The sequence below is a fragment of the Neolamprologus brichardi genome, chromosome 10 (assembly GCF_056152115.1).
Source record: "Neolamprologus brichardi isolate AB-2024 chromosome 10, ASM5615211v1, whole genome shotgun sequence".
Taxonomy (NCBI): Eukaryota; Metazoa; Chordata; class Actinopteri; order Cichliformes; family Cichlidae; genus Neolamprologus; species Neolamprologus brichardi.
In genome coordinates, this window is record NC_142113.1 from 32,176,323 (window position 1) to 32,189,635 (window position 13,313).

The window sequence follows — 13,313 nt, forward strand, 5'->3', positions numbered from 1 at the left end:
TTCTTGTGCTGGTGAAATATTTACAACTCTGGTCGACAGTACAGTGTCTGAGAATAAAATTCACAGCTTTTCAGGACTCTTACGATAAAAAGGAAAAAAAAAAAAAAAAAAAAACCAAAACAGGAAAAAAGCACACATCCCCCCCAAAAAAAAAAAATCACAGAAGTGCAATAAATACATGCAGTGTGTTTCTCATAGCCGCCTGCAAACGCATCGCCGGGTTTGAACAGATTCATCAGATAAAATAAACATAAAAGCACAAAAAAAATAAAGATTTGCCTACGTGATGAAGAAGAATCATTTGTGGCTAACAGCATTTGTTTTTTAAAAAAACCTACATTCCTTCATCCAGATGTTTCAAATAAACGAGTCTTTTTTAATCAGAGGTTAACCGCTGAATTCCTATAGGTCCAATCTACTCGAGGAGACAGAGGACAAACAAAAAACAGCTAATATTAAAAAAATGAAAGTTCCTCCAAGTCTTCTTACACACCCAGCGACGGCGGCTCGTTTGGACATTAAACAAAAACATCTCCAGAGCTGCAGCGAACCCGCTGCTCGCCCTGCAGGCGCACGCCCGACTCCATAACGTTCGTTTAGTTCTCAGTGCGAACAGTCGGCACAAACTGGAATCTACAGCTGATCTGCACTCTGAGAACAACGACGCATTTCTCGTTACCAACTTTTTTTGATTTATAAAAAAAATACACCAGACGGCAAAAAAAACATGCAAAAGCTCACGAAGTGGTCTGATGAGCAAGTGTACGATTAAAAGTAACTTTTTGTAATTCCCCTCTGCAGACTAACTAAAATGTTCACCACCAGGGGGCAGTGTTTGCTGAATGAGTTGAGCCTAATTTCAATGATAGAAAATGCTTAGTGTGCAGATCAGGTCAAAGCAGCCGTTTCTTCATGTTGTCTTTAGTTAATTTTGGAACATTTACAGTATTTTTTTAAACCCTGAAATTTACATCAAGTACCTTAAAAAGAAAAAAAAAACATCTGGCTGCATCTTTACGGTGACATCAGCAGTCTGAGAGTTTCAGGATGGTAAGATTGACTGGCAGGTGTTAGCTTAGCTTTAGCACCACATGCTAGCAGCTCACTATTTCCAGCGTCTGATTTTCTGTCGTGCCATAGCAGAGGGTAAAATTACAAAAACACCTCGTGATGAAGGGGTTTGAATCGTTTTACGTCGAGGACGTGGATCAGCTTTTAAATCTTTGGTTTTGGTCTTTTTCACTGACTGTTCACACTGATGTCGGGCGATGGTGTCAGATTCACATCCTATCGAGGCTCTTTCAGAAGTCATTCGTGTCTCGTTATTTCAATCTTATTACCTTTTTTAAACATACATTCTAGAAAAATATATCTACTCCTACCTGGATGTGGTGGGACTATCTGACGCTTTAATGAGGACTGAAAACACTCACAGAGACTGGGCAGCAACAGGAAGTGGAGATGACGAAGGTAAAGGGTCAAAATGGACAATAAAAAAAACTCAATCATTTTCTAGAGCTGCTGTTTCTCTACACAGAGTTAAAAAAGAAGAAGAGAGAAACATCTGGAATGACAGCAGCAGCAGCAGCTTGGTTTTCGTCAGCTACGTTCTTCTTTACACGGGGAATGGAAACACGAAGAACAAAACGCACCGACACCATCAGCCTGGTGGCCCAGCAAGAAGGAAAGTCGGACATTCAATAGACAGCCGCTTATTTCTGCATTCAGCAGCTACAGAGTGACAACATCAGGCAGTCACAGGCACTTCAGTGACCATTCAAGGCCTAGCGTTCATCTTTAGCTCCATTTTTGGTCTCCACCACCTGAATAAATCATCTGCTCCATGTTCAGCAGGTAGTTTATAATCCCACATTTTGTAATAATAATCTAGAATTCATGTTAAATGTTTTCCACGTGAAGAATTTTCCACTTTTTAAATCGTTATTTTGGAGACTTCCTGACACATGCCTGTATGGAGGATCAAAACCGCCAAAATAATAATGGAACAGCAAGCAAATTAATAAATAAATTACAAATGTAAAAAACAACAAAATTCTTCAACATTCAAGGCATTCAATTATAAAATGTAAGACAAATATCTGTTTACTGACCTTCCCTGTATTTCTGCATAAAATTAATTTAAAAATATTAACTCATGTCACATTTTACAAATTAATAAATACCTACATGTATTTATTTTTTCGAACATTTAATGTCATTTTATTATTCACTCAGTCACATATTTTGTTTATTTTGGCACCTTCAATCCTCCATATCCTGAAAAGTAAAACATTTCCTGTGTCAGATTTCTTTTTGCTTGTTTATGTAAACACTACATTAAACATCAGTTTATATAGAACGTGTCAGGAGTCTTTGGGAGTGACGTTTTTCTAATATTTACCAACTCCTGAGGCTCTTTAGCTGCTCAATGCATTGATAAGTTCACTGAATGTGTCTTTCTCCTCGTTTCAGAGCTTCAAACAGACTGAAACGAGGAGAGAAACAGTTTAAATAACCAGCTGAGGAAAAAAAGGCGATATGCTGAGCTTTGCTGGGGCACCACACTAACGCCATCCAACAGTTTTAAGTGCAGAAGGTCCAGTTCTAATAGAACTGAATGCTTCACAAACATCCAGTTACAGGTGGAAACGTGAGGGCAGGAAGTCTGAAATTAAAACTGCAAAAACTGATCAGCCAATCAGAGAGAAGCGCAGGAGCTTACGAAGCAAAGCTGGACTTCCGTCTTCCTATTGGCTGACGACTCGGTTTTTTTTCAGTCGCTTCCAGTCAAACAATCATACGATCAATAACAAGTTCACAGTCATCAGAAATGCGTTTGAGATCACTTCCTGTTCCGACAATCAGAAATCGTTCCAGCGTGAGGCAAAGGTTTCCAGACGTTTAACTTTCCAAAAACCCACATCAAGTTTTTCTTTTTTCAAACTTCTACCTCAAGTTTCTTAAAGTGCAAACTACCCGATCAACTACCTGAGTGTTAGTGCGAGTTAGTGCTGTTTCTACACCGATGTGTTTGTGTGACGAGAGACGATGATTACGGATTACGCTCAGAGTGACGCGTCTCCTCTGAGCTGCTATCGTGCGGCCACGCTGACGTGCTACGACCACCTGTGCCGTCAGCACGACGTCGCTCAGTTTACAGAAAACTTACAGTTTGTGCCAGTGTTTGACGATGAAGATAATCCTTAAGATTTCAGTCCAGGTCAGTTTGGCAGTAAACGTGGCAGCTTATTTTTAACTCTTCGTCTCACAGAGAGCAGCTTTAATAACAGTTATATAACAGCTGTTTAAGCCCCTCCCCTTTGAGAAAGGCTTTCTTTTGGGTGGAGCCTGAGATGGCCATATTAGGGAAATCCCCTCTGTATGACATCATATAGAACTAAGAGAAAAAAAAATGTGTTTGGATAGAATGTTGCAAAATGTTGCCGTCTTCCAGTCCTCTAGTGTATTTTAGTTCGTTTCACTGTTTACCATTTGTGCATGGTACCAATTACTCCTGTATAGTATTTATGTTTATTAGTGTCTAATTCACCTTTTCTTCCTGAGCCTTGTGCTGCTGTAAGAGGTGAATTTCCTCAGTGATGGATGATTAGTAATAAAGTCTGTATGCATCACACAGGAAACCTAAAGAAGTGCAGCGTTAGCGGAACACAAATGCTGCATTTTGGCTCCCTTTGCTCCAGTTTTGGTCTTCGTCACTTTAAAAATCCGGCTCTTATGTTCACAACATAAAAAAGCAACTTTTAAGTGCCTCATTTTGCAATAAACTGTAGATTTAGTGCATTAAATCTCTTTATAAATGAGCCATAACATGTGATTTGTTGTCTGGACTTTACTACGCCCTCCTTACAGTTTAACAGCGTAGTAAAAACTTATTTAATCCACACTGGGCCATAAAAACTCAAAGGTATGTTTAAGGTTTAAACAGGCACATGAATGACAATTGGACATGATCCAAAAACTTTCTCCTGCCTGATTGGACGGGATATAATCTGAGGTTATTTAACTTTACTTAATCTTTAGCGTCTCCTTAAAATGAATCTGACTGGATGCTTCCTGTTGAAATGCATCCTGGGAGTTGTAGCTGCCCTGCTCTAACAAACAGCTGCTTGTTTTTTGTTCTGATCGTTTAACCAGCAGAAATTTCACGTCTGTAGAAAATAATCTGACCTGGATTAAAAATCTTAAGGATTATAACTGCGGCGATTCGTCTGCACAAACATGTTTTAGTGTTTCACTGTTGTTGTGGAGGGAGAGCCGCATTTAAAAACAAATACAAAAATTAAACACTGTGCTGTTTGTCTGCTCAGAAAATACTCTAATAATAAAAAACTAATCCCACATCATCTGAATATTAAATATCTTCACGCTGCGGCTGAATTTTCCTTTGAGTACCATTTTTGATTTTGTGCCATTTTCAGTACAAAAGTCTTCATGTGCTCATGTGTGTATGATTCTGTGCTGGAATGATTTTAAACACCTACGAGTCTAAGAACAGCCGGTTAGTAACAGAAACAAAAACAGAAAAGTGGAAACGAGAATAAAAAAGGAAAAAAACAAAAGCTCCAGCAGTGCTATCGCTAATTTACAAACAAAGACTATCCACATTAGAAATGCCGAGCTCTTTAAAATTACTCTCTCCACGGTTTTTTCCTACTTATTATTATTATTATCATCAGTGTTATTATTATTATTTATTTTAATTCTTCATAATACCGCCAGACGTTTGCTTCGTCGGTGAGGGAACAGCAGGGAACGACTCCGGAAGGAAAATACTTTGAAATGCTTCTCTACACGTCGTCGGCCGGCAGGTCGGGGATGCAGGTCTTCGCTCGTGTGAAGAACGCCATCTTCTCTCTGAAACCACACACGGCGAACGGTGACATCATCATCGTGCGCGATGAGGTCGCTACTTTCAAACTGCCCCACGAATGAATCTGTGGTGGTGACGGTGCGTTTCGTACCTGAAGGTCTGCACCTCGGGGACCTCTTTGCGGCTCTGGCCTCTGATCTTGTGGACGTCCTTGGCTGCGGCCTTCATCATTTTCTCCACCCGCTTCTCCTGCTGCTGCTCCTCTCGAGTCTGAAGAGAACAAAACCAGAGTTTTTATTCCAGCGGGACAACTATACTGTGACAGTAAAAAAAGAAAGTAGAGCGCCCTCTGGAGGATTATCTGTTTCATCTGCACATTGAGAGCAAACGAGGACACAAAACTGTAACATGTGGACAGAGGCTCCACTCTGGACACTCGGCGGTAAGTTCACCTGTTTCTCGGCCTGCCTGAGGAGCAGCCGGAAGCGTTCGTCTTCTTGGACCCAGGCGGGCAGCTCTTTCTGGCCCTGCTGCCTCGCCTTCTCCAGCTGCGTCTTCAGCTCCCGCAGCACCCGCAGCTCCTGCGCCAGCCGAGCCTGCCGCGTCCGGGACACCTGCAGGTCCAACTCCAGGTCCAGGGAGGTCCGCAGCAGCCCGTCCAGACCTTTTACGGGTACAGGAGGCTGAGAGAGGACGAAGGGGCGGGGTTAAGCACCGAGGACACAACACAAATTTGCTGGAAAATCATCGACTGAACTGACGAGCTCTTAAAAATGTGACGGAGAATCTGACAGAAACTGAACGAGTGCAACAAAACAACAGTAACACCATCGACTTTCTCCCCGCTGCAGCACAAACACACAACGTCACAGCGTCACAGTGCTTCTGCTGCCTGGTTCTGTCAGTCAGACAGGCCGAGTTTGAGCCGAGAGCAAAGAAAGAAAGAAAAATGCATAAAAAAACAAACCCAAAGCTAACAGAATCCAAACTTCAGGGTTTCCTGCTGCTGTTTTGTTGGAGGTGACGCTGATCTAAACGTAACCAGGGCTGAACCACAGCTCGACACAGTCCTGCTACGTCTGCGCAGGTTTAAGTGCAGCCATCAGCGATGAAGCCTGTAAATCCTCGATCTCTGGAGGCTTAAACGTCACCTGAGTGTTTAATAACACCTCGACTTATTTGCAAATACTGTCACCAACACCTGCTGCCGTGGAGCCCCGAGAGGCCGAATCTGCTGCCTCGACTTTAAACCAATAGAAACTGGCAAATGTCAGCGCTGCATTAAACATTCAGACGGTCATTAAATATTAAGAGTCGCTTCACTGGGAGTCGTCAGGAGGTTTAAAGCCTCACAAAATGCAAATTGTCTCTCCTTTCCGAGTTAATGCGGTCAGCAAATGTGAAGGTGTTACTTTCCAGAAGGAGGATCAGAAAGACGAGAGAAACCGCACCACTGAAGCTGAAACACGGGTTCAGCGGTTCAGTGTGAACAGCCACGCTCACAGGTGAAGCGGGAGGGGCTAAAATGGCTCATTATAGACAGTGCTGCACTTAGGCTCAGTATCAGATACACTAGGATTATTATGAACTGTGAATCATGCAAAGCTACTTTAGCAGAGTTACTTACTCAACAAATACCAACAAAGCTTCAATGACGAGTCTCACAAAGGAACTACTTTCTTTCGTCTACATCCGCCACACAAAGTAGGCGTGACGCTAGCTAACGTATAATGGTTCTGCAGTGATGCAGAGGTGAGGGGGCGGAGTCTTTACCCTCTTCATGCGCATGCTGCGTCTCTCGGAGGCGTTTCTGACAAACGGGGACTTCTTGGAGAGCGTGGAGCTGTCGCTGTCACTGCGGTTAATCTGCGAGGACAAAAACGAGCGTTTAACGAGGTCGCGGCGTCACCATCGGTGCAAATCCTGCGTCGGTCTCACTTACCCTGCAGATGTACTGGCTCTGAGGTCCGGGCGAGAAGGTCTTGGAGCGGATGATGGTGTTGCCCCTCATGAAGGGGTTCTGCTGGCGGACGTCCGGGCGCCGCTCTTTGGGCCGAACCACGGAGCAGTGATGCAGCGACGGCAGGCTGTCCATGCTCGTCTCCTTGTTCACCTGTAGGAGAGAACCGCAGCGGTAACGAGGACGCTCGCCGACCGAGGCGCCGCCACAGTGTTAGTTCTAAAACTGCTTCCTGCTTAAAAACAAACTCGAAAAAGGTCGACTGGAACAGGAAGTCATTCTTCTTCTTCCCCTGCTTAAATGTCAGCGTTCCCAATTATCAGAGAAGAAGAACTCTAAACACAAAGTGGCTCGATGACCTTTAAGCTGAAATAAATGGCGTCACCTTCTCTGTGATGGTGGCTGCCGCCACCGCCGTCGGAGGAGGAGGAGGGGGTTTGGTCCCCTTCTCCTCATCTTCCTCCTCCTCTGCTTCCCATTGGCTGCTCTCGGGATAAAACTCATCCTCCTCCTTCAGAGGCCCCGTCCCCTCCACGCCGTGCCCTTCGTCGTCCTCGAACATGTCCGCCTCCAGAGGCTCGCCATGCCTGATGAAGACCAACCACAGACACTCGTTCTTACTCGCTACGCCACCATCGTCTTCCTCTGAACACGAGGCTCGCTCATAGTTTGCATCCTCAACACTCACCACTCGTCATCCTCAGGCCCTCCCTCTCGGTCGCCGCTGGAAACGCGAGTCTGAAACAAACAGTTGCATCAGAACTTTTTAATCCTCCGATCATTCCGAACATCTTTTAGATCATTCAACAACGACATTCCCGTCACACTCGGAACACACACAGCATTTATGTCCCGAACAGTTTTCCACACTGATTGTGCATCAGTAGAATTCCTCTTATATTCCCACTGCAACCAACATGGCGTCTTACTTTCTATCCCTTTAATCTGATTTATGTATTTAGATTGAAGCTCGGTGATGGATATTCTATTCTATTCTATTGTATTCTATTCTGTCTCACTCACAGCTCCACCTTTAAAGACTTTTTGACCTTTTTATTGACTCATGTATCAATTTAATGACAGAAATGTGTAAAATTGTAACTGTTACTTTTCCTCTTCCTTCTTCATGTGCGCACAAACGACTTTATTATTATTAGGGCTGCCACAAACGATTATTTTGATAGTCGACTAGTCACCGATTATTTTTGCGATTAGTCAACTAATCAGATCATCATCCATTGAACATAAACGTACAGCATATTGCACCAGCAGCATCTGCTCTTATATAACTATCATTAGCTTACAGCTTTAAGTGTTTAAGGTCTGTGCTAACTAAAAATAAAGACAAGATGATAGTTTATTAAATTTTAATGAAATTTGCAGATTGTTTCGGTGAAGTTTAATAAACTCCTTGCTATCTAAAATATAACAGGACACCGGAGTAAATTCTCGAGCATCTCACACTTCTGATAATCAGCTGTCTGCTTGATGTTTATTCAGCTGTGTAAAAACTATAACTTTAATCTCAGCCAAACCGATTTACTCAGGAACAAATAAAATACTGAAAAAGCCAAACAATAACATTTTTAAGTTATCTAAGTGACTTATATATCATGTTTAACCTGAGTAGCGAAAGACGGTGGTGGGTTTGAAAACATTAGCCGGGAGTCCGGTGTTCTCACGGCTCTAGTGAGCCTAGCCCCCGGCTTGCTATCGAGCTAGTGGCTAACAGACGTCTCCGAAAACGTCGGAGCGCTTTTGAAAATATGTGGTGTCTTGATAAACTGAGCAGATATTTGAGGTTTACACAGCTACATTCTCGCCTGAAAATATGTTAAACGTTTATTTTGTGACCCAGAAAGAATAATAAGAGTAATATTAAAACTAACTAGCTGCCGCCATTGTTGGAAACTGAGCTGCGCTGCGCTATGAATTCTGGGACACAGCTTCTTCTTCTTCGGGGTTTAACGGCAGCTGGCATCCTTGTACATGCAGTGCTGCCATCTTCTGTTTCAGTCCGTTATTACACTCTTAAATCCTACTACTTATTCCTGCGTCTTTTGGGATCTTACAAAGCTTCAAACGACGCGTCGACTATTAAATCAGTCGTCGACGATTTTGATAGTCGACTAATCGTGGCAGCCCTAATTATTATGATCAATATTTCCTAACAGGGACATTAAAGTGAGAACTAAAATGAGAAGAATTAATTTTGATAAAACTGGAGAGGAAGCGAAGCACGGCTCATTTCTGGGCCGCTCGCCGGGCTTCTGCTGACCTCGGGCAGGTAGACGCGACTCAGCAGGTTGTACCACTTGGTGCACTTCTCCTCCGAACAGCTGACGTCAGCGAGGCTGATCTGAGCTCCCGCCTGCAGCGAGGAAGAGGAGGAGGGGAGTCAGAGAGAGCGTGTATTAAACTGTGTGTGATAAGAACCTCGTTAACAGCTGATTAATTAACAGCCGATGACCTTTAACAAACAAACCGTGAGATCCTCGATGATTAGTGAACATTTTTTTTTACAGTGACGTACGAACTGAAACTAACCAGACACTCTTCGTGGCCCGACTTGCCGGTGTCGCACACGTCCACCCTCAGGGTCTTCTGCCGCAGTGCACTGTGGGATATCTGCATGCCAAACACCTCGTTGAACTCCACGGCGTCTCGAGGTGGCGAGCTGCGTGTTCGGAAGAGGCAGCGAGTGGCCTCCACGCAGGGAAGCACCGCCACGCGTACATACCTGCAGGAGGAAAGGGCAAAGGTCACGCGATGATGTCGCGATGTAAATTACAGACTGTACACTAAAGATGGACATAGCCTCCATGGCATCAACCTCTGGTTTCGTTTTTTTTTTTACTTTGGAGAAAAAGTTTGTTTACTTTTTTATTAACTTTATTACTTTGAAACGTCACCTGAAGGCGGAGCGGCTTTTTCACACGTTCATTATGATCTCAGTAAATAATAGTTTTCGATCAGATTCCATAAATCTGCCCCGTAGAAAAGAAAAAAACGACCGTATTGAGTTTTTCTGTTGAGCGCCTCAAACACACGGCAGCGTGGCAGAGGCCATTAAACCTGCTGAGATACGTTCGAGGGACAGGAAACACTCAGACTGTGACTTCGTACATTTTCTGGTCGGTCGGCAGACAGAGGGCGCTGCAGTTGGACAGCTGCATGACGTAGACGGTGAAGCGGCGGTCTCTGGCCTCGTAACGGAAGCCGAGCTGCACCTGAGGGCAGCCGGGCGCCAGGCGGTCCTCGTAGGAGCTCAGCAGGAGGTCAGCGGGGAGGCCAGGTCTGCGGGAAACAGCACGCGGAGTTATTTTAACCTCTTTAAACTCATTTAATAACAAACTGTAACTTTCTGAAACAAAGAGCCAGACCAGGAAAAATAAAAGTGTAACAACACGAGGACAAACCTACGACCTCGAATGTAAAACCTTCGTACTTGCGCTCTGACGGCTCGTACACGCCGCTGTCGCCGGCGACCGACTCGTCAGACACGGCCGAGGTCACCCCAATCTTCTTTGGCCCCGCCCCCGTCCCTCGCAGCTCGGAAGCTGAGCCTAAAAAAACCAAAAGAAGAGAAATAAATAAATAAAATAATTTGATGTGTAACTGTAATCTCCATCAGCTTTGCATGAGTCACAGTTCAAAATCATCCTTCGACCACGTGTGGCGTCTTTGACTCCCGCTCGTGTTATTTATGTGCAAGTACAAAACCAAAACGTCCAAACTGTAGAGAAAAATGAAACCTGAACATGAGTCTATCTGATCCCTGAGCTGAGGTCAGTGAAGTGAACCAATCAAAGCTGGTCTGGAGCTGCACAGCACTGCAAACATTAAAACTAATATAATCAATAATCTGTGGACCTGAGAAAGACTTCAGGCTCGTGTGGCTTTGACCTGATAAGAGCAGGAAACCAGACACCAGGTGCAGCTTTCACCTGAGCCCGACTCTCACTGCCGCTCTGCGAGCTCCCATTAACCACACAAACGTGCAACAAGCTGCAAAAAATGTAAACATGTAAAATAACAGAACAGTTTATTTTTTTATTTGAATTCAACTTTCTGCTTTTTCTCCTCGTCTGACGTTTTCTTGATTATTAAACACATTATTCAACAACACCGACCGTCGCTGAAGTTCAAAGTGTCTCTCACAGCGGAGTTATTTCATATTTTAACTATTTAAGTGAAGCTCAAATAAAGAAGTAAATGGGGGGAGGGAGATGAGGGTGGTAGGGGTCACGTCCAGCAGAGATTTGGGGAATTTTTGCCCATAAAGCCCTCGTTGCTGGTCCCAGTCAGTCTGACATCATGGCGGGACGTCTGCGAGCGCAGGCGGACGCAAGAGCGCCACGAAAGACGTCGGAGAGAGACAAGCCGGTAAGAAAAGCAAAGGTAGGTCAGCGCTCAGGTGCAGAAAGGGGCCTGGGAGGGGAGTGAAACGTGAAAACATCACATTCATCGACTCACTCGGTCCTAAAACAAACACGTTAGGCCCACAAGCCCCGCCTGATCCAAAACACACGACAACAAAGACCCTCAGAGTAAAACACTGTGTTCAGAGTTGATGTAACTTTAGTGTCCTTCTGAACCCTGAAAATGTTGCTCTCTCCGGTATTTATGACGTTATGAGGGATCAGAAATAAGAACTGATCAATACACGGGCACCAGGTTATCAGCTGATATCGATATCGTATCAGCATCAATAACAGCCGATAAAAAAATGTAAGAGTAGAAGAAGAAATGGGAGAAACATGCGTGAAGCGTGTTACAGGTGCTGATGTTGCATAATTTGTCCTGTAGAGGGCGCCCTGCTGCTGCAGGATGGCAGAGCGTAAACGAGCAAACGAGTAATCCACGACTGGTTTCAACAGCAAAACAGGATTAAACTCAGAAAGGACTCGTTAATAACGACGCTAACAAACGTCAAAGATGTTTGTGTTTTATGTCGAATGTTTTAGTCACCAAATACAAACGTCAGCCTCAAAAATCCTGCATCTGTCGGCCGTATCAGAAAAACAGGAAAAACCAAATGATTGTACTGTGAGAGGATGTAGGAGGAGAAGATTAAATATCATAAAAAAGTATTTTTTTAAAGACTGAACTGATTTACCTGGAAGAAAAGTTTTTCAATTATTTAGTTTTAAAATGAATAAAAGTCAAAATTATACCTGAAAAATTAAACTGGAGCAATGAAGCGATCACAGCGATCACGTCTCCTGATGCAGAGAACGAGCTTCAGCTGAACAGCTGCAACCCTAAACCCTCCTGACCTTCACCTCCACCCTCCTCATCGCTGCCAGCAGCCGTCAGGTGTCACACAGTGTTAAATTCCTCATCACACACACTGAGAGGAGGAGGAGGATTCCTGGAGTCGGGCTTTCTAATAAAGTTTTTTCTCTGAAGTTAAGAGCGGCCTCTGTCACAGCGACTCGTTCCTCGTTCTACAAGTCAGACCTGACTGCTGAGCGGCTGAGAGCCTGGGAAGCTCCTCAGGTCTGATGAAGAGTCACGTTTCCACTCAAACACGCAGCTTTTATTCTCGTTTCTGATGGCGAGCGGTTATAAAGACGGCTCGCTGTCACCTTAGCAACACTGAGGATTAAAAGGACTCAGAAAGGCATTCGTCCTCACTGAGATGAAGACGTGCTTCCAGTTTCTGAAGCCTGAGGAGTTCGTGTGATTGCTGATGCAGCAGGACTCAGTGACTGGGATCAACAACGACTAAAAACATCAGATAGATCGTGCTGTGTAATCGTGCTGCTTCCTGTTTACCTTTGACCTCCTCGCCCAGCCTGCCGTGGTGGTTCTGCTTCTCCTCCGGACCTCCCTGCTCCTCCTGACGCTGCTCCTCAGAGTCCAGCCTGAGCTCCAGCTCGGCCAGCCTGCTGTGGAGCTCCAGGTCGAGGCCCAACCCGGAGCCGCCCGACTGGCCCGCGAACGTCTCGCCTGACAGGAAGCTAGCGTCCGTGACCAGGGGCGAGCACGGCGGAGACAGCGAGGAGAGAGACGAGCGCGGGGATAAGGAGTTCATTGAGCGCGGGGTTTCTGACAGTTTGAGGGCCTGGATCCTGGAAGGCTCCGCCCCCACGGCGACCCCTGTGCCTCCTCCAGCGTCTCCTCCGGTGCCTCCCGACTTGCTCTGGGGTCTCCCGGCGTCTTTCGTGCCGCTGCCGGTCACCACCTCGTGCTCGTGTATGGTGGTGATGGAGCTGGAGGGCCGGTACCCTCCCTGGACGCCGTCCTGCAGGAGGCTGTCCAGCTTGTTCTGGAAGTCCGGGTCGGCCAGCTCCGGCTGCTCCAGGTAGATGTCGGTGAAGCTGAGGGAGGAGGTGGAGCCGAGGCTGGAGGTGGTGGCCAGCGAGCCGCGGCTGGAGGTCAGAGAGCCTCGACTGCTGCCGGACGAACAGGAGAGGGTGCTGGCCGACAGGCTGAGGAGGAAGAGGGAGGAAGTTAACCACAGACATGATGACGCGTGAGTCGGCCGATCGGTGCAATCGTGTCGACGTTGGAGCG

The 13,313-nt window shown here is 45.4% G+C and overlaps 1 protein-coding gene across 1 annotated transcript in view; it reads right to left on the minus strand.

Annotated features, from left to right (window-relative positions):
* Nucleotides 1–13,313, minus strand: part of wwc1 (WW and C2 domain containing 1) — a 43,878-nt gene continuing 30,565 nt past the window's right edge. The window contains exons 11-22 of the mRNA XM_087847534.1: nt 12,573–13,228; nt 10,240–10,357; nt 9,918–10,088; nt 9,339–9,531; nt 9,070–9,162; nt 7,480–7,529; nt 7,177–7,378; nt 6,774–6,944; nt 6,605–6,697; nt 5,284–5,514; nt 4,983–5,101; nt 1–4,875 (exon numbers count right to left, since the gene is read on the minus strand). Of these exons, the coding sequence (XP_087703660.1) occupies nt 4,809–4,875; nt 4,983–5,101; nt 5,284–5,514; nt 6,605–6,697; nt 6,774–6,944; nt 7,177–7,378; nt 7,480–7,529; nt 9,070–9,162; nt 9,339–9,531; nt 9,918–10,088; nt 10,240–10,357; nt 12,573–13,228 (2,164 nt within the window). The 3' untranslated portion in view covers nt 1–4,808. The remainder of the gene's footprint in view (nt 4,876–4,982; nt 5,102–5,283; nt 5,515–6,604; nt 6,698–6,773; nt 6,945–7,176; nt 7,379–7,479; nt 7,530–9,069; nt 9,163–9,338; nt 9,532–9,917; nt 10,089–10,239; nt 10,358–12,572; nt 13,229–13,313) is intronic.